The sequence below is a fragment of the Giraffa tippelskirchi genome, chromosome 6 (assembly GCF_054371585.1).
Source record: "Giraffa tippelskirchi isolate mGirTip1 chromosome 6, T2T-mGirTip1v1.2.pri, whole genome shotgun sequence".
In the NCBI taxonomy this organism is placed as follows: Eukaryota; Metazoa; Chordata; class Mammalia; order Artiodactyla; family Giraffidae; genus Giraffa; species Giraffa tippelskirchi.
Genome location: NC_137280.1, coordinates 51,615,700 through 51,640,715, shown reverse-complemented (window position 1 = coordinate 51,640,715; position 25,016 = coordinate 51,615,700). Strand labels below are relative to the sequence as shown.

The 25,016-nt window shown below is 43.2% G+C and overlaps 1 protein-coding gene, 2 long non-coding RNA genes and 1 pseudogene across 5 annotated transcripts in view; 2 read left to right on the top strand and 2 right to left on the bottom strand.

Annotated features, from left to right (window-relative positions):
• Positions 1-6,073, bottom strand: part of LOC145511319 (uncharacterized) — a 54,117-nt gene extending 48,044 nt beyond the window's left edge. Inside the window, exon 1 of the long non-coding RNA XR_014057794.1 lies at positions 6,018-6,073. This is a non-coding gene — a long non-coding RNA (uncharacterized LOC145511319). The remainder of the gene's footprint in view (positions 1-6,017) is intronic.
• On the top strand, positions 63-2,775 carry LOC145509313 (elongation factor 2 pseudogene; annotated as a pseudogene). The gene has a single exon (XR_014055995.1). The product of XR_014055995.1 is annotated as an elongation factor 2 pseudogene (transcript).
• Positions 6,074-9,315: 3,242 nt separating the features above from the next.
• The window catches only part of RAB2A (RAB2A, member RAS oncogene family), a 64,569-nt gene continuing 48,868 nt past the window's right edge, over positions 9,316-25,016 (top strand). For both annotated transcript variants that reach the window (XM_081504341.1, XM_081504340.1), the window contains exon 1: positions 9,316-9,623. In XM_081504341.1, coding sequence (XP_081360467.1) covers positions 9,578-9,623 — 46 coding nt within the window. In that variant the 5' untranslated portion in view covers positions 9,316-9,577. The remainder of the gene's footprint in view (positions 9,624-25,016) is intronic.
• LOC145511318 (uncharacterized) lies at positions 17,307-24,680 on the bottom strand. The gene is made up of 3 exons (XR_014057793.1): positions 24,502-24,680; positions 22,761-22,809; positions 17,307-17,690 (listed from the first exon to the last, which is right to left on the bottom strand). It is a non-coding gene; the product is annotated as an uncharacterized LOC145511318 (long non-coding RNA).

Genomic DNA, 25,016 nt, shown 5'->3' with positions numbered 1-25,016 from the left:
ACATACATATAGATAATATGTAATAGAAGATCCAGATCTCTTCCAGTATCATCGTTGCCATCCTCATCATGAACTAGCTCACTTGGATCTGCCTGGGAGAATCCACCACCATCTGCCACCATGGTGAACTTCACAGTATACCAGATCCGGGCCATCATGGACAAGAAGGCCAACATCAGGAACATATCAGTCATCGCCTACATGGACCATGGCGAGTCCACTCTGATGGACTCCCTGGTGTGCAAGGCAGGTATCATCGCCTCTGTCCTGGCTGGGGAGACCTGCTTCACTGACACCCAGAAGGATGAGCAGGAGCATTGCATCAGCATCGAGTCAATGGCCATCTCCCTTTTCTACAAGCCTTCAGAGAATGACTTGAATTTCATCAAGCAGAGCAAGGATGGCTCTGGCTTCCTCATCAACCTCATCGATTCCCCTGGGCACGTGGACTTCTCCTCAGAGGTGACAGCTGTGCTCTGTGTCACCGATGGCACCTTGGTGGTAGTGGACTGCATGTCAGGCGTGTGTGTGCAGACAGACGGTGCTGCACCAGGCCGTTGCCGAGGGCATCAAGCCGGTGCTGATGATGAGCAAGATGGACTGGGTCCTACTTGAGCTGCAGCAGGAGCCCAAGGAGCTCTATCAGACCTTCCAGCACATTGTGGAGAACATCAACATCATCATTTCCACCTATGGCGAGGGGGAGAGCGGCCGCATGGGCAACATCATGACCGACCCCGTCCTCGGTACTGTTGGCTTTGGGTCTGGTCTCCACGATTGGGCCTTTACCCTGAAGCAGTTTGCAGAGGTATAGGTGGCCAAGTTTGTTGCCAAGGGCGAAGGCCAGCTGGGGCCTGCTGAGAGGGCCAAGAAGGTGGAGGACATGATGAAAAAGCTATGGGGAGACCGGTACTTTGATCCAGCCATTGGCAAGTTCAGCAAGTCGGCCAACAGCCCCAATGGCAAGAGGCTGCTGTGGACGTTCTGCCAGCTCATCCTGGACCCCATCTTCAAGGTGTTTGATGCAATCATGAACTTCAAGAAAGAGGAGATGGCCAAACTAATTGAAAAATTGGATATCAAGTTGGACAGTGAAGATAAGGATAAGGAGGGCAAATCACTTCTGAAGGCTGTGATGTGCCGCTGGTTGCCTGCTGGGCAGATAATCACCATCCACCTGTCCTTCCCTATGACAGCCCAGAAGTACCGCTGTGAGCTCCTGTACAAGGGGCCCCCGGACGACGAGGCAGCCATGGGCATTAAAAGCTGTGATTCCAAAGGCCCTCTCATGATGTACACTTCCAAAATGGTGCTAACCTCTGACAAAGGTCGGTTCTATGCCTTCGGCCAGGTCTTCTCAGGGCTGGTGTCCACTGGCCTGAAGGTCTGCATCATGGGGCCCAACTATACTTCCAGGGAGAAGGAGGACCTGTACCTGAAGCTGATCCAGAGGACAATCCTGATGATGGGCCATTATGTGGAGCCCATCGAGGATGTGCCTTGTGGCAACATCATGGGCCTGGTGGGTGTGGACCAGTTCCTGGTGAAGACCGACACCATCACCACCTTCGAGCATGCCCACAACATGCAGGTGATGAAGTTCAGTGTGAGTCCTGTTGTCAGGGTCTCTGTGGAGGCCAAGAAGCTGGCCGACCTGCCCAAGCTGGTGGAGGGCCTGAAGCGGCTGGCCAAGTCGGACCCCATGGTGCAGTGCATCATCGAGGAGTCCAGGGAGCATATCATCATGAGGGGCTGGGGAGCTGCACTTGGAGATCTGCCTCAAGGACGTGGAGGAGGACCATGCCTGCATCCCCATCAAGAGAAATCTGACCCAGCTGTCTCGTACCAGGAGACGGTCAGAAAGGAGTCAAACGTGCTCTGCCTGTCCAAGTCCCCCAACAAGCACAACAGGCTTTACATGAAGGCGCGGCCCTTCCCCGACGGCCTGGCCAAGGACATTAACAAGGGCAAGGTGTCTGCTCGCCAGGAGCTCAAGCAGTGGGCCCGCTACCTGGCCGAGAAGTATGAGTGGGATGTGGCTGGGGCCTGCAAGATCTGGTGCTTTGGCCCTGATGGCATGGGCCCCAGCAAACCTCACAAACATCACCAAGGGCGTGCAGTACTTCAGTGAAATCAAGGACAGTGTGGTGGCTGGCTTCCAGTGGGCCACCAAGGAGGGGGCACTGTGTGAGAAGAACATGTGGGGCATGTGCTTTGATGTTCACGATGTGACGCTGCACGCTGATGCCATCCACTGTGGGGGTGGCCAGATCATCCCCATGGCCCGGTGCTGCCTGTACGCCAATGTGCTGACCTCCCAGCCCCAGCTCATGGAGCCCATCTACCTTGTGGAGATCCAGCGTCTGGAACAAGTGGTTGGTGGCTTGTATGGTGTCCTGAACAGGAAGCAGAGCCACGTCTTCCAGGAGACCCAGCTGGCTGGCACCCCCATGTTTGTCATGAAGGCCTACTTGTCTGTCCTCTGGCTTCACCACTGACCTGAGGTCCAATACGGGCGGCCAGGCTTTCCCTCAGTGTGTGTTCGACCACTGGCAGATCTGGCCTGGTGACCCCTTCAACAACACCAGCCGCCCCAGTCAAGTGGTGGTGGAGACATGCAAGCGCAAAGGCCTGAAGGAAGGCATCTCAGCCCTGGACAACTTCCTGGATAGGTTGCAGGCGGCCTCCGTGCAGCCCGCCTCCAGGTGGGACTTGGCGCAGCCCCCGTGCCCAGGGACAGGTGACCACAGCAACAAGCCCCCACATTCTCCATGACACCCCGAGGTTGTCCAGACCCAGTAACGCTCTGCCTGACAGGTGTCTGGGGCCCACTTCATGCCATCACTCAACATGAAGACTTGATGCCATTTCTTTCGATATTTATTTCCAGATTTCAGGGGCAACAGAAGTGTCCTTGCAGCAGGGACTGATCTGGCCGGGGGTGGCGGGGGTTGGAGGGGATGGGACAACCAATACTTTTTTGTTGAGAGGGAAACTTAGTGTCCCTCCAAAAAGCTAAAACTAAACGCATTAAGAGGTTTAAAAAAAAAAATAGAAGAACCACAACTGACTATAAGACACTTGAAAAAACATTTGGCCCCAATAGCCATACCAGCTATATGGTATTTCTGCCTGGAGCTCAGACCACTCCCCCAAGCTCCAGACCCAAATGTCCAGCTGTTCATTTGAGCAACTAGGACACAGCAGGAGTGATTTCCAAGGATAGGTCATAACAGAAACTGAGGTTTTGGCCTCCTGCTCACTCTCTCACCTCTCTCCCACTGGGAAAAATCAGCTTCCATGTCACGAAGATACTAAGCAGTTCTCTGGGAGGTCCACATTGCAAAGAACTAAGGCCTCAGTCATGTGCATGAGCCACCTTGGAAATAAACCATCCAGCCCCAGTCAAGCCTTCAGGTATCTACAGGCTACAGCTCTGGCTGAGAGATTAACGGCAACCCCATGAGACACCTCCAAGCTGGGGCCACCGAGTTAAGCTGCTCCTAGATTTCTGATGCACAAGCCTGTTGAGAATAAATGTTTATTGCTGTTTTAAGGTTATACTGTAGTTTTTAATAATTTATTTATTTGAAGAAATTGTTGAGAATTGATCCCCAGATTCCTTAAATTGAGAAATTTAAAAGAGTAGAAGTGCAGCAATGATTCTTAGGCAAATCTAAATTAACCTTGCAGATTTTTAAATGTGAGTCTTTAGAGGTAATCTCAATTTTGGAAGAAAAGATTTATTCTTTTAATAACTTTGTTAAATCAAAAAGCTGGAAAAAATAGACTTCTATTTTCTCCATTTTAGAAGTGAAAATGTGATTCTTTGATAGTCTTTTTCCTCTCTCACTCCATGTGTTGAAAATTCTGATAATGAGATCGATAGATGCAGAGATAAAGAGTATACAGGAGGATGGTGTTAGTCACTCAGTCATGTCCAACTCTTTGAGACCCCAAGGACTGCAGCATGTCAGGCTCCTCAGTCCATGGAATTCTCCAGGCAAAATACTGGAGTGGGTTGTCATTCCTTTCTCCAGGGGATCTTCCTGATACAGGAGGAAGGGGAGTTGGAAGAATTTTGAAATGTCATCTCATAGTTCCTGGCACCCATGTCTAACAAAAGATATCAGTGACAGAAGGTTTTCTGTGTCCACACCTCCCACTGGGACATAGCTAGCTTATCATGTCCTCAAAAATGGAGAGAAATGGTTTGCCCTTTATCAAAATTTAAAGACCTTTATGGGTAATGATTAAAATAAATTGAAGTACTCATGGGAGTGGTAATTGGTTTTCTCTTCGCACAACATGAGGTATACACTTCATGGTTCCTCATTCTTATAATGATCTTGACTTTTCCAAAATAAGGGCCCCTACCAATAAACACAGGAGATAGAACACAGCAAGGATAAGTGGAGGGAAGTGTTTGAAGTAACTGCATGGTCTAGTCTCTGCTGACAAAACCCAGCAATGCAGAGTAAAATATTGCTGACGTTAATGTGGTTCTGTAAGGGTCAGTCTTCTAATGTACTTAGATACATTTGCAGAAAATCATTCAACTGAGATTCGGTATACAGACTTTCTACCAGGAATAACGTACTTTTCAGAGTCCCCTCACATTTACCTCCCAGCAACTCTATTAGTAACTGGAATTATTATTTCTATTGAGTATATGACAAAAATTCTCAGGGTCAGCTTGTTGGTGGCAAGAAAGACTATAATTTAGACCTCCTGGAATCCAATATAGGGCCTTTCCCCAGGCCACTGTTAAGGATTTAGAAAAGTGGGTAATTTAACAACACAATTTTGGTTTTTAATTCGCTTTTAAATTTTGTATTAATTCAAAATAGTTTATGTATTATTTTTAATCCATGATTTTATAAAATGAGCTTATTATTTATTATTCTAATATTCACCATTTCTCTCATTCACGCACTTACATAGATCCCGTTCTATCACTAATGTTAAGTCTACTGATTAAAAAAACTAAGCTACATACAAAGTTTGAGCAAGCTCCGGGAGATGGTGAAGGACAGGGAAGCCGGGTGTGCTGCAGTCCACGGGGTTGCAAAGAGTCAGATATGACTGAGCAACTGAACAACTGCAACATATAAAATAAAGTTTCTTCACTCATCTGCACACTCTTTGATTAAGGAAATGAATTTACAATCATTCCATTTTGACTCTTCAAGTAAACCTTTGAAGGAGGAGCAGAATGGAATGGAAGAGAGAAAACAGTCATCTCTGTCTTTGACAAGTGGTCAGAAATAGGTCACAAGTAGAAAAGTAAGGTAGGGAGTACTAAGTGTGTTACCCAGCAAGAATATAAATGGCTGATGAGATGGGTAGCGTGAATGAAGTACAGTGGAGAGGGCTGTTGAAGCATTTAGAATGATGAGGTTTAAAGCAGTAACCATGAAAGATAATGTCCTTTGAGGCCCAGTTTAGATGGCTCTCCTGTAAAATCTACCCTTATTTCCCAGAACGAAATTCTGTCCTCTAAGATAACACTGTACCTCTCCCGTTAGCCTTCATCAAACCAAAATTACCCATGACTTAGCACAAAGAGACTCTAATCTTCTTCCAGGCAGTGACTTTGTTGGGCTTATTTAACTCCTACAGTTCTTGGCGACCAGCTGGAGGTGGAGGACAGGCAGAGGATGAAGGGAAGGTGGAAATGACTTCAGTGTTGACTTAGTGTCTCCTTCAATTTGACACTTTGCTAGACACTGCACTTGTGTCATTTCATGGGGAATCTAAGGCTTAGAGAGTTTAGTAATGTATCCAAGATCACTCAACTGATAGGAGGTAAATTCAGGATTTGAACCTAATTCTTTCTTCCTCCAAAACTGGTACTGAGCTTATCAGTATTTGCAGGAAAATTATTTCTGGCATGGTGTTTAGAAATGGCTGAAAGCATTTCACCGTGGTTCTTAATTATTTCGGGGTCATGGACTCATGCAGGGATCTCTCCCATAAAATTACATATATGCAAATACATACAACATTGTGCATACCATTTCACAGGGATCACAGGGCTCCCAGAGCGCATCAAGGGCTAGCCGAGGAAACCATGGAAACCAAAGTAAGAACCTATGATGACGGTATTCCAAACCACTCTTCTATCCTACTCCCCCCTACCTCTCTTGCCACAGTCTGAGAGCCACTGAAACCAGAGAAAGTTTAAACACATGAAAAGTTTGATTGGGAAGAGCAAATTCAAAATTCTAATATAAAGCTCTACTTAAAAATGTCGTGGAAAATTTGAACAACGAGGCCTTGGAGAATGTAAACTATCTTTAAATTTCACAGTCATGATCTTCAGACCACACGTGATGTAAGACTGAGAGATGAGGTTATCAGAATTCATCCTCAGGAGATGAGGTTATCAGAATTCATCCTCAGGGAAGTGAAATAGCTGAAAACAAACTGAATGGAAAATCCTAGGAAGTATCCTACAATTTAAGGGAAGAAAGGTTTATTTCTATCATTTTTGCCTATGAAATTTTTCTTGAAAAATGTCTTTGGATTTTGGGGGCTAAATAAAACATTTGAGATGAAGTTTGTGTGGTTTTTATTTATACTCTATTATTTCAAAGAGAATTTAAGATAGCGTACAGGCTTAGAGAAAATAAAATAAAATATGAATTATACATAGAAAAAATAAACGTAGAGACATAAACTAGAGACAGGAGTGGAGCTGATTTTATAACATGAATTTGTATACTGATAAGGCCTCTACTTCCTCAAGGTAATTTTTAAAAATTATGCAGCTCTAAGGGTTTCTCATATTAAGTATATATTTTTCAGAATTCACAAAATACCTTCACATACATTATCTCATTTGATCCTAAATTGAAAAGGCAATAATTGTGAGGCAATTATTCTCTACATTTTCCAGAAAAGAAAACCGAGGCGCAGGGAGGGACTTGGAAAATCTAGTCCTTGTTCTTTTCAACTCCACTGATTGTTACAATTCCCGTGAACCAATAACTGATGCCTCTCAGTTCTGTGGAAGAACAACAAACACTTGATTCCTGTGGCCACGACATGTTCATGAGAGGATTACTACCTCTTTACAGGTGCTCTAGATCTGGAGAAGGACAGACATAAAATTGAAGGACTTCAGACTTGGAATAGACCTTTCAGGTAAATTGATCGCTTTATTGATGAGTATATCAAAACTCTCCAGGAAGCCAAAAGATTTGTCAGAATCATTCTATCCATTTGTGGTAGGGCCAGGGTCAAAGGCAGGTTTCCTGAATCCTTCTCTTTACACTTCATTGCCTCTATAGCTCCATACATACCCTTTCTATGATTTTTTTTTACAGACGCAATTCTGAACTTTCTTTCCCCAGTTTTCCTTGTGTTCACTGAGTAAACTGCTGCATGCCAACTACTCGGCTACCAACCCCTGGCAGCCCCCGCATGACCTGGCGCCAGTGACTTTTCCCACTGTTCACTTCCTGTAACTGCACGGGAATGCTTTTGATTGTAAGGAGGCTAGTCCTTTGGGTAACATCCTCACAGAGTGGTTTTGTGCAGGCTACGGAAAAAGAACATACTTTTGTCAACAGCAGGGAACTGAGTCTCTTCTGGAAGGAGGGAACTTTCTAGGTGGCTTATCATCAGGAAAGATTTGAGTGAAGGCACTCAGATGGGAGGGACAAAATGACCTTTGAAATTCTGGAGGACTTGGGCAGGGACCGTCTCTCCCACCTCCCAAACCAAAGATAAGTGAACCAGGTTATGAAATGCCTGGTAATTTTTCACGTCAAATTTTTGTGTGCTATCTCTGAAAATCACTTCCAAACACTGAAGAAAAACCCCTCTGAGCTGACGTTTGGAAAGGCCATTCAACCACATACCAGCCAACCACTGCCAGCCCCGCATGAAGGTGGCAGTAGAATGACAGATCTTAAAAGGGAGAGGAAAGTATTAGGCAACAAGAACCAGAGCCACTGTCTCCCAGTCACTTCTGCCCTAACAACCACTCTCCTTCCACTGCCAAGGTCAGAGGTTAGCAAATGTGCTCCCTTAGGCAACTTTGAATTCCCTGAACAGATTCAGGACCTCTGCACATTGTTTCTTGCACCTAAATTTCAGTTCCCTTCCCGACCTTTTGTCCTTTTGACAAACTCTTACTCATCCTTCGTATGTCTAGTTCAGAGATTATCTACTTTAGATAACCCATTCTGACACTATCCTGTCCTCCATCTCCTCTTCCAAAATCTGTGCTCGTTTAGAACACTTTTAGAACTCTTTTAGAACAGACTCTGCTTTTAGTTCCAATGCCCAGCAGTGCAGGAAATGTAGTATGTACTTGGTGTTAGCTGAATCAACGAAGAAGTCACTGTGTTCTTTTGAGTGCATTTTTCAATAGGTAATTCATGAGCACTGATAAAATCCAAACTGCACTCGAAACATTCAGTGAAAAGTAGATCTTTCCCCAACTATATCCCCTCCGACCCTTGGTCCCAGTTGTTTCCTTTCAGACTATATACATAAGGGTATTTAAGTGTATTCCTGTCATTTTTCTACACAATAGTAAAAAAAAAAAAAAGTATTTTTATTTGCATAACAATACAGCTTATATACAAATATATATTATATATCATTTTTACATATAATAGCTGTATCTATAAATATATATAGCATAAGTATATATTTATAGACTGAGTCCTGTGCCTTCTTTTTACTTGGCAAAAGTCAAGCTTTCTTTTTTTTTCCTTTTAATTAAGACCACGCAGTATTCCACCGCAGGGGTACACCAAGGTTTCCCTCACATTCCCTGATTTAGGGTTTCAGATTTACGCTTCCATTATTTTCATTGTCAAAGCCCCGTCCTCCAGCGCAGAAACACCCTCGCCCTGCAACCCCTCCCCGCGCCCGCCGTCCCAGCGGCTCCATCATTTTCAAAGCCTTGGTCATAAGCCCAGGGCAGGCCCAGCGCCGAACGCGACCTCCGCCTTCCACCACGTACCCCGCGTCCCCGCCGCAGACCGGAAGGACGCGGCCCCGCGCGTGTCGCGGCGACGGAGCCACACGGCCCTTCCTCTCCCCTAGCGTCTCCCGGCCGCCGGCGTCGCCTGCTCAGAGGGGCCGGAACGACCGGCGCCCGGCCTCGCCCGGCACTGGGTGGACGGCCAGGACGAGCGCGGCCGGCTAGGCGCGGCGCTGGGCAGAGCTCCGGCGGGGGCGGGGCGGGGCTCTGGCTGGGCGGTGCTCCGGCAGGCGGGGCGGGGCGCGGCCGGCGTGCAGGGCTCCTCCCCTTTCCTCCGGCGGCGCCGGCGGCCGCAGCACTTCCGGGTCGGCGCGGAGGCGGGGCGGAGGATCCGCGGCGGCTGTTATTGTTCGAGTGTGCTCGGCCGGGCGCTGTCTCCCTCGGCTCGGTCGGTGTCAGTTTGTCCAGCTTCCTCTCGGCCCCTCACTCCCTGCTGCTGACGGCGGCGGCGGCGGCTGCGGCGGGCGGGGCCTGGCTTTTCGAGGCCGAGTGGCGCCGGGGTGAGGGGCGCGCAGGAGGAGGAGCAGCAGCAGGAGGAGGAGCCGTGTGCCCTGGCACGGAGCGGCCGCGGCCATGGCGTACGCCTATCTCTTCAAGTACATCATCATCGGCGACACAGGTGAGGCCCGGGGCGCGGCGGCCGACCGGGCGGGAGGCGGCGGCCCGGGAGCCGGGGCCGAAGGGCAAACGGCGTCGGGCCGCGGCGCGGGCTCGGTCGCCGCCAGGCGCCTCCCCGCTGCTCCATTTCCGCAGTGCTGGAGCTGGTGACGTGGGCACTGCGAGCGGCCGCGGCCTGGCCCGCCGCTCCCGCCCCGGCCCCGGCCGGGCCTGCAGCCGGGGGCCGCGGCAGCCGTTTCACCACTCGGTCTGGGGAGTAGATGACTGGGGACCCGGCCTGGCTCTGAGGGTTGCACGCCCTGCCCGGAGCCTTTCACCTTGGCCTTCGCCGCCGCCCCCAAGAAAGGAAAAGGGGGGCCCGAGGAGAGCAGAAGGGGATGGAAGGAGAGTCTTGGCTTCCCTGATACATCTCACGTTCTCCGACCCGTTCACGTCTGCCACGGCCTGGGCAAAGCGCTCCCCGGCGTGGGACAGCTAGCTGAGAAGGAGACATTAAAAACAAAAAAGATATATATGTGTGTGTATATATATGTATTTTTATCACTCTCAACTGCCAAGTCAGAATAAGTAACATCCCATTACTTGACGCCTGGGGAATGCTTTTCGAGGTCATTAAAGCACGGAAGAGTTCTGTCTCTGTCGACTTTTGCCACGTGTAAACTGGCGTTATTTGATAGTAATGCAAGGCCGTTCAGTGCTCTCGGGTGCGTGTGCGTGTTGGGGACACTGGCTTTTCTTCCGATACATGAAATCCAGGCCCACAACTGCCAATTAATCAGGTGACCTGATGTCCATTTGAAGCAGAAAGACATACAGCTATTTTTCACTTAAAAAGACATCCCAGTGTATTTAGCAGATAAAGTAGTCAAACTCATTGAAAATACATATTTTTTTATTATTTATGGATTTTTTGGCATTACTGTGAATCTAATAATAAAACTAAGACGTGTTCAGGTGTTAAAACTATTAATATACCAGAGTCTGATTTCAGTGATGACTCTTGCACAACTTTGGACCCTTTGCACAACTTTGGAAATGTAAGCGACAGCTTGTGGTTGTACTAGCAATATGTCAGGTTGAATAAGTAACACAAGAGGCCTGTTGATTGCTGCCTAAAAGAAAGATTTTCTGCTGTAAATACAGTGTTTCAGCAATGTTTTTTGTCGTGTGCGTCAAAACTTGATGATTCTCTGTGCAAAATCCTGGATAAAGCAATGTTTTGCACACGTTCAGTAGCAAATTTATACACTTTTTAAAATGCTGAAGTAAGTGGGGTTTCGAAGTGTACTGGTACATTTTAATTGAGGTTGTAATAGTGAGATTGGAAGAGGAAATTCACAGTAACTATAATACGAATGGGTTTGGGAAGTAGAAGGGACATCAGCGGTAGTGACAGTTGAAATTAGCCTTTGCAGGTTTCTCTCTTTCAGCTTACCTACCAAACATCTCCTGTGGGTGAAGAGTTGTGCTGGGAGTAGTGGGGCTACAAATATTAGCAAGTTGGTGCTGGGTTCTTTTGAAATTTGCCCGCATGCCAAAACAATGTTCAGGCAGTTCAGAGGGAAGACATTCATTCTGGCCATTGCTACTGTTAACACCTGGTTCAGGTACACTTGACAGTAGACTGTCCACAGCATCACTTTCTCCCCACTCCAGTAACTGTTGGATTAATCTTCCGCAGACAGGGCTCTTAGGAGGCCATTCCTCCATTTACATTCGTTTGTTTGACCTTCAGGGACCCCCACATCTAAGCATTGTTTCCCACTTTAGCCTTATTTCCCAGTGTTCACTGGTCCCCGCCTTCCTCCTGCCGGTGAGACCCTGTGCTTTTACCTGGTCACTGCTGCTCCCTCTGTTTGGAGTGCCTCTCTGTCCAAATTTGTCTGTCCTCAAAGTTTGACTAGAGTCTTCCATAATGGTTTCACAGTCAACGTTTATTAAGTTCTTTTGATGTGTTAGGCATTCTTGGTATCCCAACTGGAAGTGACTACACCTCCTTATCTGGATGTATCCCCCTTTGTATTAATTCCTAACTGTTTTGTAGATACTTCGGTGGGCATTTGTGTTTGGCTACATACCTCTTGAGAGCAGAAAAGGTGTTTTGGCATGGTTTTATATGCCAGGAAGAGCTTAGTAGAAGGTAGGCCCCAGATACTTAATTACATTAATGAAAGAATAGCCAAACAGGCCATAATGTTCCTGTTAGTGTACATTAATAACTTGACAGAAGAATTTTTTAGCCCAGTTCTGCCACTTTCTATTTATATCAACTTTGGCCAGACCCCTTTACCATGTTTTCTTAATTCAAAGTAGACCCACTTAATGTGGCCCCCACACACAAGATTAATAGTAAATCAACAGTGGGAGATCCATCCTAATTTTTTTTTTACCTCATAGTGTGAAAAACGTGCATTTTTAAAATGAAGAAAATCACTTCTTTTATTGATTTTCAGTTTTCCTACCTATTGAAACAATCATTAATAGTGTGCCCCCCCCATAGTGAGATAAAGTAAGGACAGATATGAAAACACTGCACGTGATCATGATGCTGCTGAAATGTTCCTTTTCTTACTATATGGCCAAGTGCAGTTAAAATATAGCTTTAAAATTTTTCATGGGTAGTGTCTTATTCCTGAAAAATCATTTAGGAAAATGTGTCATTTAAACCTAGATATAAAGTGGAAATTGGTTTTTAACAAGCCTGGACTAATATCATAAGCAGATAATTATCAAATGCAGAAGGAGAGAAAAATTGTAATAAACTTGTAATTGTTGCTTCTAAAATTCTGGCATCTGCCTCCCATATAATCTCATCACTGCCTTCCTTCTCGTTTCCTGCCTCTCATCTCAGCACACAGAAGCACAAACCTAGTTGTGTTCTATCTGAAATACCCTTTCTTCTGGGCTCCACTCCCCAAAACCCCACTCCAGCCAAAGTGAAAGTCAGGTCAGAGTTTTTTATTGCCTTAGCGGCTCCTGTTCATTCATTCATTCTTTCAGGATGATAACAAACCTCGCCCTTCCCTAGCTCCTTGTACTAGTTCCTTCCTCTCTTCTTTCTTTGTTTAACCACCCCCACAGTTTGGTTTGCCTGTTTTTTGCTTAAAAACTTTTAAGGACAAGTGTTGTATAAGAAGGAATTCCCTCGTAACTTAGTCATTAAAGAATCTTCCTGCAGTGCAGCAGACTTGGGTTCAGTTCAGTTCCTGAGTCTGAAAGATCCCTTGGAGATGGGAATGACAACCCACTCCAGTATTCTTGCATGGAGAATTCCTTGGACAGAGGAGCCTGGTGGGTACAGTCAGTGCAGTCAAAATAAACAAGCCAAGCCTGAACACACGTTATCCTAACATCTGAATGTATTTTTTTATTTGGGATATGATTAACGTATAACACTGTTTTAGTTTCAGGCATACAGGGTAATGATTTGGTAAGTAAATATGTTGCAAAATGATTACCACAATAAGTTTCGTTAACATCTATCACCACACATAGCTAGAAAGTTGTTTCTTTTTTTCCCTTGTGATGAGACCTTTTAAGATATACTTTCCTAACTTTCAGCTGTTCCATACAGTGTTGATGACTATATTCATCATGCTGTACATTACATCCCCAGGACTTATAGCTAGAAGTTTGTACTTCTTGACCACCTTTACTACAGCATCTTAAATAATCTTTTTGTTTGTTTGGAATATTTTTGACTTTGTTTTAAAAGTGAGGGTAGGCATTCAGTATCAGACATGTTTAATAGATAAGCTGATGGGCTCTTGGGGGAGGTGCTGCAAGGCTCTACCTGGAAGATAATACTTGATTTGCCAGGTGGACAAAGGGGAAATATCTAGTAGATAATTGCAAGTACATGTTTGTAGCTCAGTCACTGATGTTTTTAAAACATAGTGATATTCGTTGTTGTCTGACTCTTTGTGACTCCATTGACTGCAGCACGCCAGACCTCCCTGTGATACTGGGAAGTTGAAAACAGAGTTGTACTATGGGCCATTTTATTGAAGATTGTGCATGTGAAAGAGAAGGAAAGAGTGAGAAGTTTAGAGTTGATTGCAAGATTAAGTTGGCTAGTGTGTACGTGTGTATTAGGATAGGGGAGACTTGAGGTTGAAAGTTTGAAATTACTAGAGAAAGGGCAGGGGCTAAATCCCAGAGGATTCCGGTAAAGAACAGCATTTGATTCTAAAGAACAGCATTTGATTCTCTGGAGGTTTGGAACTGTAACAGCAGGAAGACTGCTTCCTGTGGAACACTCTAATTTGAGTTTCTTTAGATTCTTCATGAGTCACCTGGTGTATTGGTTTTTTGGTGTTTTTTTTCTTTCTTTCTTTCTTTTAAGGATTCAGTGGCCTAACCCTCAGTGATTTTGAGTCAGTTGATCTGAAGTTAACACAGTTTAAAGAATAGAATTGAATCAAACACCCATGCGAGAGAAACAGAGCCTCATCAGTCTCCACCAGGCTTCCTCTCACCTGAATTCTGTATTAGTCCTTCCCTAGCTTTTCTTCATAGACATCTCACTTACACATCCCTAAACTATAGTGTCTAGTTCTGCCCGTTTTTGGATGTGTTCAGTTGTTTTATTACATGAGAGAGCTATGTTCCTGAAACATATCTTTTAACGTCAACCAGAATTTACTTGAAGTTTTTGCTTTCAGCATGTTATTTATTGTCCTTCAGGATTTTTGACCTCCCTTTCCCTTTCCATCCCAGTCAGTGTATTTGCTGCCTGCTTCCCATAATACTTATTCTGCTCCTGAGACTTCCTTTTGCGCCACAGAGGCCACAGCCCTGGGGTTCTCGTTCCTTTCCCCCTTTCTTCTCTCCTGGTGAACCTGCCTCCTCATCTCCAGTCATGCCCCACTCTTCTGGCTAGTGCTGGTGTCTCTTCTGTCCCCACTCCATTGCTGCTTCCGCTCCAACGTGAAATTAATTTCCTCCTTTATCTCTCCCCCTCCCCCATGTTATCTCGACAGCTCTCCTCCTCTTAGCTTGTCGTTTTGCTGTTTGACTTGAGCAGCTCCTCATTTTGCCAGCTCAGCTGATTTTTCCCTCTCCCTCTGGCCCAGCTGTGCTTGCTCCATTTTGTTATTCTGTGCTCGTCCTCAGTCTGGGAGGCTGTGTCCTTTGCCACAAAAGATACAGCCACGTACTGTCTGCCCCCGTCCCTCTCTCTGACATTTCGTTTTCTGTGACACTTCCCCATTTGTTTTCATCAGCCTCGTTCATTTGCAGGTTTTAAAATACTCCACATTCTAGCTGTTATTCCTCACTTGTAAGTAAAGGACACCCAGCAAAGAGATGCAAAGTTCCCTCTGCTGTCATACACTCATAGTCGCCCTTTTTAATGCCTGCGGTGTTCCTCGACTCAGACGACTTGGGTCTCACCCTTGAAGATACTGTTTTAGTGGATCTGCAGCAAGTCCTGGACTTTTGTATTTTTTAAAAAACATTCTTTGTAGTGGTACTGTGACATTCCTCTCCTTGTCAGTTATGAGCCTTTTTGCCTGACTTTGTCTAAAATTAATTCTTTTCTACTGTCAGGTTTTTCTGCTCTCTGGGATTTTAAGTAATTGCTAAGGCATATCCAGGTTCAATCCCTGGGTTGGGAAGATCCCCTCGAGAAGGGAATGCAACCCACTGTGGTATTCTTAACTGGAGCATGGACAGAGGAGCCTGGTGGGCTACAGTCTGTGGGGTCACAGAGAGTCAGACATGACTCAGCAACTAACACTACTACTACTACTACTACTACTACTACTACTACTACTACTACTACTACTACTACTACTACTACTACTAAGGCATATCCTGGGTGAATTTATACAGAATTCTCCATTACATTAGTTTTTGGCATTCTGTCTACTTAGTGGATTCTTAGGAGGAATTCTGCACACTTATTGTAGTTCATGCACAGTATCAAAAGCTTTTAATCCTTTAACTGGTTTGTGTGAGGTAACCATTTCATAGGTGAAGAAACTGAGCTGTGTCCTTTGGGGCAAACTGTTTCTTCTCTCCCACAAGCTCTTCTACTTTTCATAGCTATGATGTAGCTCTAAGTTTCTCCAGTTCTTTCTCGAAAATGTTGCCATTTTCAGGGGTAGCTGACTGTTACTGTGTTTCTGGTCCAATCCGAGGGAAAAAAGAAGAAAATGAATGTTGATGGCTGATGAGTGAAGTTCTTGAAGGCACAGAGTCTGTGCCTCAGAACATGATGAATGTGTGCTAGGTAGCCTCTGCTGGTTAGGCTGCACGCATCCACCAGTTGATTTCTCCTTTCAAAAAGGATTTAAGGGCACTTACATACAAATTTTCTACAGTCTTAAATGCAAGTAAGAGAGTATATTAGTTTATGTTGCTAACATAACAAACCACCATATTCTTAACAGCTCCAACAATGCAAATCAATTATCTTAGAGTTCTGAAGTTCTGCACAAGTTCATGTACATGGCAGTACATGTCAGAAGTCCAGTGTGTGTCTCACTGCACTATCATCAAGTTCTTGGCAGGTTGGGTTCCCTTCTGGAGGGTCCATGCTCATTCAGGTTGTTGGCGGAATAGTTCCATGCTGAGGTCTCCATTTTCTTGCTGTTGTCATCAGTTCCTGGCTTCCCGAGTTTACCCACCAAGTCATGTGATTGGGCCCAGGGCCCCCTTCCTTCATCTTCAAAGCAACAGTGTGTCACGTGTTCCTGACTCTTCTTGAGTCATCCAATCTCACATTGAAGCCAGGAAAGGTTTTCTGCTTTTAAAGACTTACATAATTAGATTGGGTATACCTGGATAATCGAGGATAATCTCATCTCGAGGTCTGTAATCTTAATCACATCTGTATGGGCCCCCTTGCCTTGTAGGGTAGCACACCCATAGGTTCTAGGGATTGATTAGAGTGTGTTGTATCTTGAAGGTGGGGGTGGGGATGGGGGTTTATCCTCCCTACTATAGCAGGCTGAGAAGACGCAGTAGGTAGAAACAATAAATTAAAGTCAGAAATAACATTAATATCCATGCTGTGTACACTTGTTTGAAGTGGTCACTGTATTTAGCACCACTGCAGAAAGAGAAGAGGATGTCAGAGGATGAGATGGTTGGACAGCATCACCGATGCAATAGACATGAACTTGGGCAGACTACGGGAGATGGTGAGGGACAGGGAGGCCTGGCGTGCTGCAGTCCATAGGGTCACAGAATTGGACACAACTGGGTGGCTAAACTGAACTGCACTGCAGAGAACCCTCCTCTCATCTACTTATTTATAGTAATCATCAATTTTTAAAAGTATGTGTACTCATATACTTATTCCTTAATTGAGTCTTGAAAGACATTTTCTTCTGGTTCCCTTAAAAAAAATACAGTGTAGTGAAAAATGTGAATATACAAGTAGTATATTTGAACATGGGCTTCCCAGGTGGCGCTAGGGTTAAAGAACTGCCTCCCAGTGCAAGAGACATAAGATGCTGATTGGATCCTTGGGTTGGGCAGATCCCCTGGAGGAGGGCATGGAACCCACTCCAGTCTTCTTGGCTGGAGAATCCCCATGAACACAGGAGCCTGGCAGGCTACTGTCCATAGTATGTCACAGAGTCACATGACTCAAGTGACTTAGCATGCACACACGCATATTTGAACATATGGGGCCTTTTCTAGGGGTATAACTCATTGAATCTGAACAATTGTATCCATGAGGAAGGTTTACTTTACAGTGAAGACAGGTGGACTGGTTGTCACATCACACAGCTAGTAACTGACCAAGCTGGAATTTGAGCCCAGATCTTTCTGACTCCAGAGTCCATGCTCTCTCTCCCGTGTCATACACATTTCTTAATTCCCACATATTCCATATCATATCTCTTGTGTTGGCTTATCAGCTGCTTGGTCTGTTGAGTTGATGTGGAAGTACACAGTCCCTCAGTTCGCTTTTATACTAAAACAGAAACTACCTCCACTCTGCAAAACCGAGCAGAAATATTCTATCAATAAAACAAGGATAAAGTCTGTTCACTGCTCAGCAGCTCTGTGAGCTTGGGTAGCCTCTTCAGTCTCCAAATCTCATTGTCTTCATCTACAAAAATGGAATAAATAAATGAGATTTTATGTGTGACCCTAAATAAATGGTTAATAGGTCATCTTTGTTTTTTATCTTTTTTTTATCATTTTTATACTTGTTTGAACGTTTTCAAGAATTTCCCCGTATGCATTTGAAAAACTAAACCAAACTTGACCAATGCTATATAGTGTTAGAATAATGCTGTTCATAGCAAAAATCATTTCTTTCACCCTCCATGTGAACTAATATGTTCACATAATAGTTAATATGTTGATTTTGTTTCCCTACTTCCTTTCATAGCTTGCTCATTTATGGCCAGCTGATAACTTGAAAGAGTCTGCCATCTTTGACTTTCATTGTTGCTTTCCTAGCCTGTGCAGGAGACCTGGGTTTGATCCCTGGGTTGGGAGGATCCCCTGCAGAAGGGAAAGCCTACCCATTCCAGTATTCTGGCCTGGAGAATTCCATGGACTGTATAGTCCATGGGGTCGCAAAGAGTTGGACATGATGGAGCGAGTTTCACTTCACTAGCTTATGTTGGTGTTTTTTTGTACTTACCATATTTGTCTGCAGGTTGATGTTTTATGGAAGGTTCCTTACTTTATCAACATTGTTTTAACAAGATTCAGAATTGTTCAGCAGGATTCGTTTTATTCCAGGTATCTGTTTTTATCAGCTTTGCCTAATGTAGTCTGTATGACCATCCAAGTCCATTAATGGTGTAGAAAGACTGACTTTGTTCTAGGAAAGAACCTATTTGATTAAGAAGAACAGAAGGCTACTCCAACTGGCTGAAGAAGAGAGGTTTTGATGAGAATTTAGAGTGTTCAGGAATCCAAGAAAAACTGTAAACAAGTCTGGGGGAACTGGACACTGTGAAATCTTTCTTTTGTTCTTATGGCTGCTCTTTTGACTCTTTAAGAGAATTAGAAATACTTTATTTCACTTAATATATATAGACTCTGTGTATTGGTTTTTCAGTATTTGAGACTAATTTTCAAGCCAAGTACTTGGTCACTGTTTTTATATGTTGCATGTGTGCTTGTAAAAGTGTATTCTTGTGTGTGGTGGAGTCAGGGTTCCATACACATCAGTTAGATCAGTCTTTCTGTTTGTATAAGTCATGTCTTCTATATTCTTCAGTCTTTTGAGTTTGGGAGTGAGATGTAAATATCCTGTATTATGATAATTGGATGGGTTTAGGGAATTTTTTGTTTGTTTTGTAGTTTTATCAAGTTGATTTCCCTTCCCCCCAGTAAACTTGAAGGCTAATTGGTAAGGTGTGTATGGCCTTTACATCTTGCTGCAGAGTTCATTCTTCCTTTGTTACTTAAGTTCCCCTGCACTTTTTATGTGTTATGTATTTAGTAGTGCAGTTCTTGGTATTTGAGTATTTGATATTAATATTAAATATTAACTTTTTGTTCATATTTGCAAAGTATATACATTTCATTTTCCTTTGGAATCAGATTTGTCGTTTTGTTTAGGAAATAAACATTACAGATACAGTTGAAGCCCAGTGCACACTCTTCACCTCTGTCCCTAGAGATAACCAGTCTCCTGAATTTGGTGTTTAATCTTCCTATGCAAGTTTCCAAATGATTACTAATACATATGTATTTATCTGTAAATGATACACAGTATTTTATGTATTTTTTCAACTTCATATTAATGGAATTTTACTGTACTTGCTCTGAAACTGTGTTGTTCATTATTTTGAGGGATTTATCTGTATTAATATATTTTGTTCTATTTTGTTGATATTTATTGCTTGATCAGTCTAATTTTCATCATTCTGCTGCAGTGTAAAAGACAGCTCCACATGGGTCATTCTCACTCCTTGAGCGCAGATGCCAGAGCTCTGAAGATACACCTCGAGGTGGAACTGTGGGTGGAGGGGTGCCCCCTTCAGCTCCACCAGCTAATCTGAGTCACTGTCCAGAGTGGTTATCTGGCAACTCTCATCTTTATTTCAGCCCTACTATGTCACTTTTTTTAAAGCCTATTTTTTGTATAGCCCAGTGCTCTTATTTTTTAAAAAAATTCAATCTGAGAGGCTGTCTTTTACCAAGAGAATGTAATCATTAGTGAATTTGAATTTTTTCCTGCCATCCGGCACTAGCCTGGTTCAGTCACAAGCAGGGGTCAAAGCGTAGTTCCCAGGTTGCCCCTTTGCCGTGGACTTCCTGGGGAGGCGCACTTGTCCCACACAGGAAGCACTATGGTAGACAGATCTCCCAGGCTTGTATAGTGTTCTTGTAGGACAGTATGGAAAGAGGAATACCTGCCTGTAACTTATTTGTGCAAATGAACAATTCATTTCAATTCCTGAGTTTGCTCTTTGTAAAATGTGTGTAGTACTAATGGCTTAGTGCACTCTATAGGGTTGTCCACTGGGGTTCTAAGTTTTTGGTTTTTTACCTCTAACTTTGTAGCTGTCTTTGAAACTCAAGTGTCAGTAGTTTGTTTCCCTTCATTTATTTACAGTTGATAAACCAGTGTAAGTGGTGCATTTATGCCTGCTCTGCAGCCTCTGGCATTATTAACATTGATGGATAGCTCCCCCTTAACATTTGTTCACCTTTAGCAGTAACTACTATGCCTCTAGGAGGCAAATAATACATTATTCTAAGTCCTCTTGGATATTTTAGCTTAGACTGAACTCTTGAAAATTTCTTAAGAGCCTGCTGTTTGTGGTTAGAAAAATATCTGGATTGGCATGGTGGCTCCTGCTTACTCATTGCTTTGGTAAAGTTCAGACATCTTTAGCTTCAGTTTTCTCATCTAGAAAATGTCAGTAGTACTGTCTAACTTACAGGATTTTTGTTAGCTTGAAATAAACATTGTACACAGATGCTTTTAAGCTGCAGGGTGATTTACTAATGGTAGTATTTTAGAGATAATTTTTCTTATATGTTGAGTATCCTAAAATTAAGTTGTGTGTTTGGGGCAGGTGTCTTGGCCTATGGAAAAAGGTATTCACTATGCTGACTTTAAACTATAATTACTTGAGTTGAAAGAAGCAAAACAACATGTTAACCTGCAAAATGGCAGTTCTTTGATCTTGAAATTCTCTTGGGACTCTATAAAAGAAAAAGTATTTTCCAAACTCAGATGAGAAGAATATTGGGTAGGTGCTCTTTTTCGCTGGTCTCCCCAGAAGAGGTTGTAAGACAGAGAGTTGTTTCCTATACTCACTCATGGTGTCTTGAGGTTCCTTGCCAAGGTTTCTCTTAATTTTGAACCCCTTTGGAAAGAGGCGGTTCTGTAGCTCTGCAGGAGTCTTCAGTATAAATGAATCTGTTGGTCAAAGATTATCTCTATTTGGCCCAAGTATTGTTGGTTCAGTTTTAACCATTTCACAGGGCAAAGTAAAAGTACATTTGTCCACCACCACTTATGCTCAAAGCTTTACTTGATACAAATATTAATAAATAGGGAAATTAGTTATTAGGTTATAAACTAAAGCAGTAGTAGTTGTTTGCCTGGTGAGATGATTGACCAATTCTTTTTTTTTATTTTTATTTTTTTTAATAAATTTATTTATTTTAGTTGGGGGCTAATTACTTTACAATATTGTAATAGTTTTTGCCATACATTGACATGAATCAGCCATGGGTTTACATGTGTTCCCCTTCCTGGACCCCCCACCCACCTCCCTCCCCATCCCATCCCTCTGGGCCATCCCATTGCCCCGGCCCTGAGCCTTTGTCTCATGCATCGAACATGGAATGGTGTTCTGTTTCACATATGATAATATACATGTTTCAATGCTATTCTCCCAGAACGTCCCACCCTCACCTTCTCCCTCAGAGTCCATAAAATTGTTCTATGCATCTGTGTCTCTTATTCTGTCTCGCATATAGGGTTATCGTTACCATCTTTCAAATTCCATATATATGCATTAGTATACTGTATTGGTGTTTTTCTTTCTGGCTTACTTCACTCTGTATAATGGGCTCCAGTTTCATCCATCTCAGTAGAACCGATTCAAATGTATTTTTTTTAATGGCTGAGTAATATTCCATTGTGTATATGTACCACAGCTTCCTTATCCATTCGTCTGCTGATGGACATCTAGGTTGCTTCCATGTCCTGGCTATTGTAAACAGTGCTGCGATGAACATTGGGGTACACGCGTCTCTTTCAATTCTGGTTTCCTCTGTGTGTATGCCCAGCAGTGGGATTGCTGGATCATATGGCAGTTCTATTCCCAGTTTTTTAAGGAATCTCCGCACTGTTCTCCATAGTGGCTGTACTAGTTTGCATTCCCACCAACAGTGTAAGAGGGTTCCCTTTTCTCCACACCCTCTCCAGCATTTATTGCTTGTAGACTTTTGACCAATTCTTTAAGAAAGATATTTGTTACACTTTTCCAGGATGACCTTTGGTATGGGGTGAAGAATTTCTTCTGGTTTTGCAGCTAAGTGGATTTTTAACTGGTTGAATAACTATCCTTAAGTACTGTCCATGTAGGCCACCTGGAGAGAGCATGCTGCTATATTCAGTCCTAGATTTTTACATTTTATATTGGCAGCAACTTGTATAAACTCCACTTTGGTTGAAAGAGCTAATGTGTGGATTACACCAGACAGAATCCAGAATGACTAACTAAATTTAGCAAAGTGGAATTAAATAAAAACGAAGTGGAAGCCCTATATTTACTTTTTTCTTAAAAAAAAAAAAAAATATATATATATATAAGATGGAGGTAGCTGGTTAAATAGCAACACATGTCTAAAAACTTAGAAATTTTACATAACTAAGTCCAGTAGGAGTCCACAAAGGAAGAAACGTGACCTTCAATAAAAGTGTAATGTGCAAACAAAGCAGGTAGTAGTTGTGCTCAATCAGGACTCAACTGCAGTTCAGTTATGGAAACTTGTTTCAGAGGGAAATCTGCTTGTTGAAATCTGTGCTCAGAGACCAGTCAGGGTGGTACAAAGGTGTGTCAACCATATTTCCCAGCATATTTAGGAAAGGAAGAATAACTGAAACATTTATCAAAAAAAGACTTAAAGGAGACTATAACAATGACCTCAAATACTTAGGTGACTGTCATATTAAAAAGGGGCTTCAACTTACCCTTTGTAGCTTTTTGCAGACAGAATCAGGACTACAAGTAGACGACTTGCTGTGAAATGGAAAGAGTGTTAAGTGGTGAGTAGGTCGGTTACTGGGGCTGTTCAGCCAGAGGTTTGATTAACACATTCGGGCATGGAAGATGAAATTTATGCAAACAGTAGGGGATTAGATTCGAATATTTTTTTTCTTTTTAAAGAAAGTTAAGGTATTATGTGGGCATTCCCGGTGCTGGAGTTAAGAAAAATGAGCAGGACTGCCCTACCCTAAGGGGGAGACCAGTTTGCCTCAATGACAAGATGGTGTAATAGAGACTTGCCTATGCAGAGTACTGAAGGAGCATGGAGAAGACTCATTCATTCTACCTGGAGTGAACAGCTCATGACATTCAGGTTGTCAGTAAACATTTATTGAGGACCCACTGTATGCTGAGGACTGTGCTACAGCTTTCATACATTTCTTGAAGTAATCCTAGATAGCTCTTGACCCTATTTTACAAGTGATAGATCAGATGTGACACGATCAGATGCTTTGAGAACTTCCCTACCTGATAATCCTGTAGAATCAGTTTGTGCTTTTGCCTCCGTTTGTGTATTTGTTGTTTATGGAGAACAGAGAATGGAACTGAACTCCTCAGTCTTATTTTGCCAAGAAGGTGGGATGACTTTATACCAGGAATGTTCTGCAGAGTGTGGTCCTGTGGAGTTTTTTGTTGGGATTTGTGGAGGCTCAGGAATACAGGAATCTTGGGACCACACTATGAAGAGCATTGTGCAGTATAAAGAGTTGGTTTTATATGCTCTGGGTACAGCTTCATAAAAGAAGCTTTATTCCCCATCTCTGAATGGGATAACTAACTCTTCACTCAGACTTCTGACAGGAGTTATTGAGGGCTTTCCACCATTTAACCTTTTTCTCTTTCTTGATCTCCCCCACCCCACCCCCCGTCCATTTTGGCTTACAGTTTCCTTTCTTGGAGAATTTACCCAAGAAATGGAAAAATCATGTTGGATTTGAATGTGAATCTGTGAATGTTGAGCCTTAGCCATAAAGTAAGTTTTGTTAAAAGTACTACTGATTAGTTACTCTTTAGTGGCTTTTAGGAGTTAAAAAAGGAAATCAAAATCTTCAGTTTCACAACGCATTATTTTACTTTCAAGCTTCTAATTTTCTTAGCAGACCAGTATTTAATGTGACTATTTATGGTCACACTGGAAGTTTTGCTAGTTATTTAAATGCCGCATCACACTGGAGGTTGTTGGATGGGGCCAGTGAAAGTATTGCTAATATAGTATTTGATGTTAAAATAGATCCTTTGAAAAACTCAGATCTTTTTTTATTATAATATAAACGATGAATGTTTATGGTGAAAAATGAAAATTTAAACACTATAAAACATAGTATAGTAATGATTTGTGTATCCTTCTAGAAATTTTCTGTGCATCTTTAAACATGTCTGTGTGTGTGTGTGCGCACGCGTGTGCGCGCGCGACCGTATCTATCTCATTCTTTTTTAAAAACCTGCATAGCTGAATCATTATTACTTCAGTCAGTCCTCAGTTTTCTTAGTCCTGGTCTGTGCTAGCAGACAGCAGAAACCTGCTGTGGTTAACTTAAGCAGAGCAGCATTTTATTGGAAAGATAGGATGCTCCATAGAATTGATAGGAAGGCAGTATAATCAAGCTTGAAAATGGCAAAATCACGGAAGGCAAGACGGAGCCAGGCTCCTGCTGTCAATACAACCTGCTGAAGCAGATGCTGGTGCATGCCAGTCATCCGGCACCTCCTCTGTAGACACTGTGGATTCTCTCTTTCTGGTTCCTGATATTGATGCATTCCTTCAAGATTCCAAATTCTGAACAGGAGCATCTGATTGGCTCAGCCTAGGTCAATTGTGACCACAATGGAAGGTCATAAGTCATCTTCCATTAAGAATAGGAATTTAGAAAGAATATTAGTATTTAATTGTGAATTTAAGTATTCATGTATTAATACTTAAATTCAACAGGCTAGTCTCAACGTTGTTTGTGTCGACTGATATACCAAGTCTGCAGGGATTTAAGGAGCTTGATTTAGTTACTGTTATCATGTACTTCTTATTAACATAGCACTGCATGAAATGGATCGTTCTGCTTACAGTCTTTGATTTTGATACTCATTTACATCATAACATACTACTTAGACATCATGTGCAGTACACTTACTGTATGGTAATTATATTGTATGTTTACATCCAGACACCTTCCTTTCATAGCATC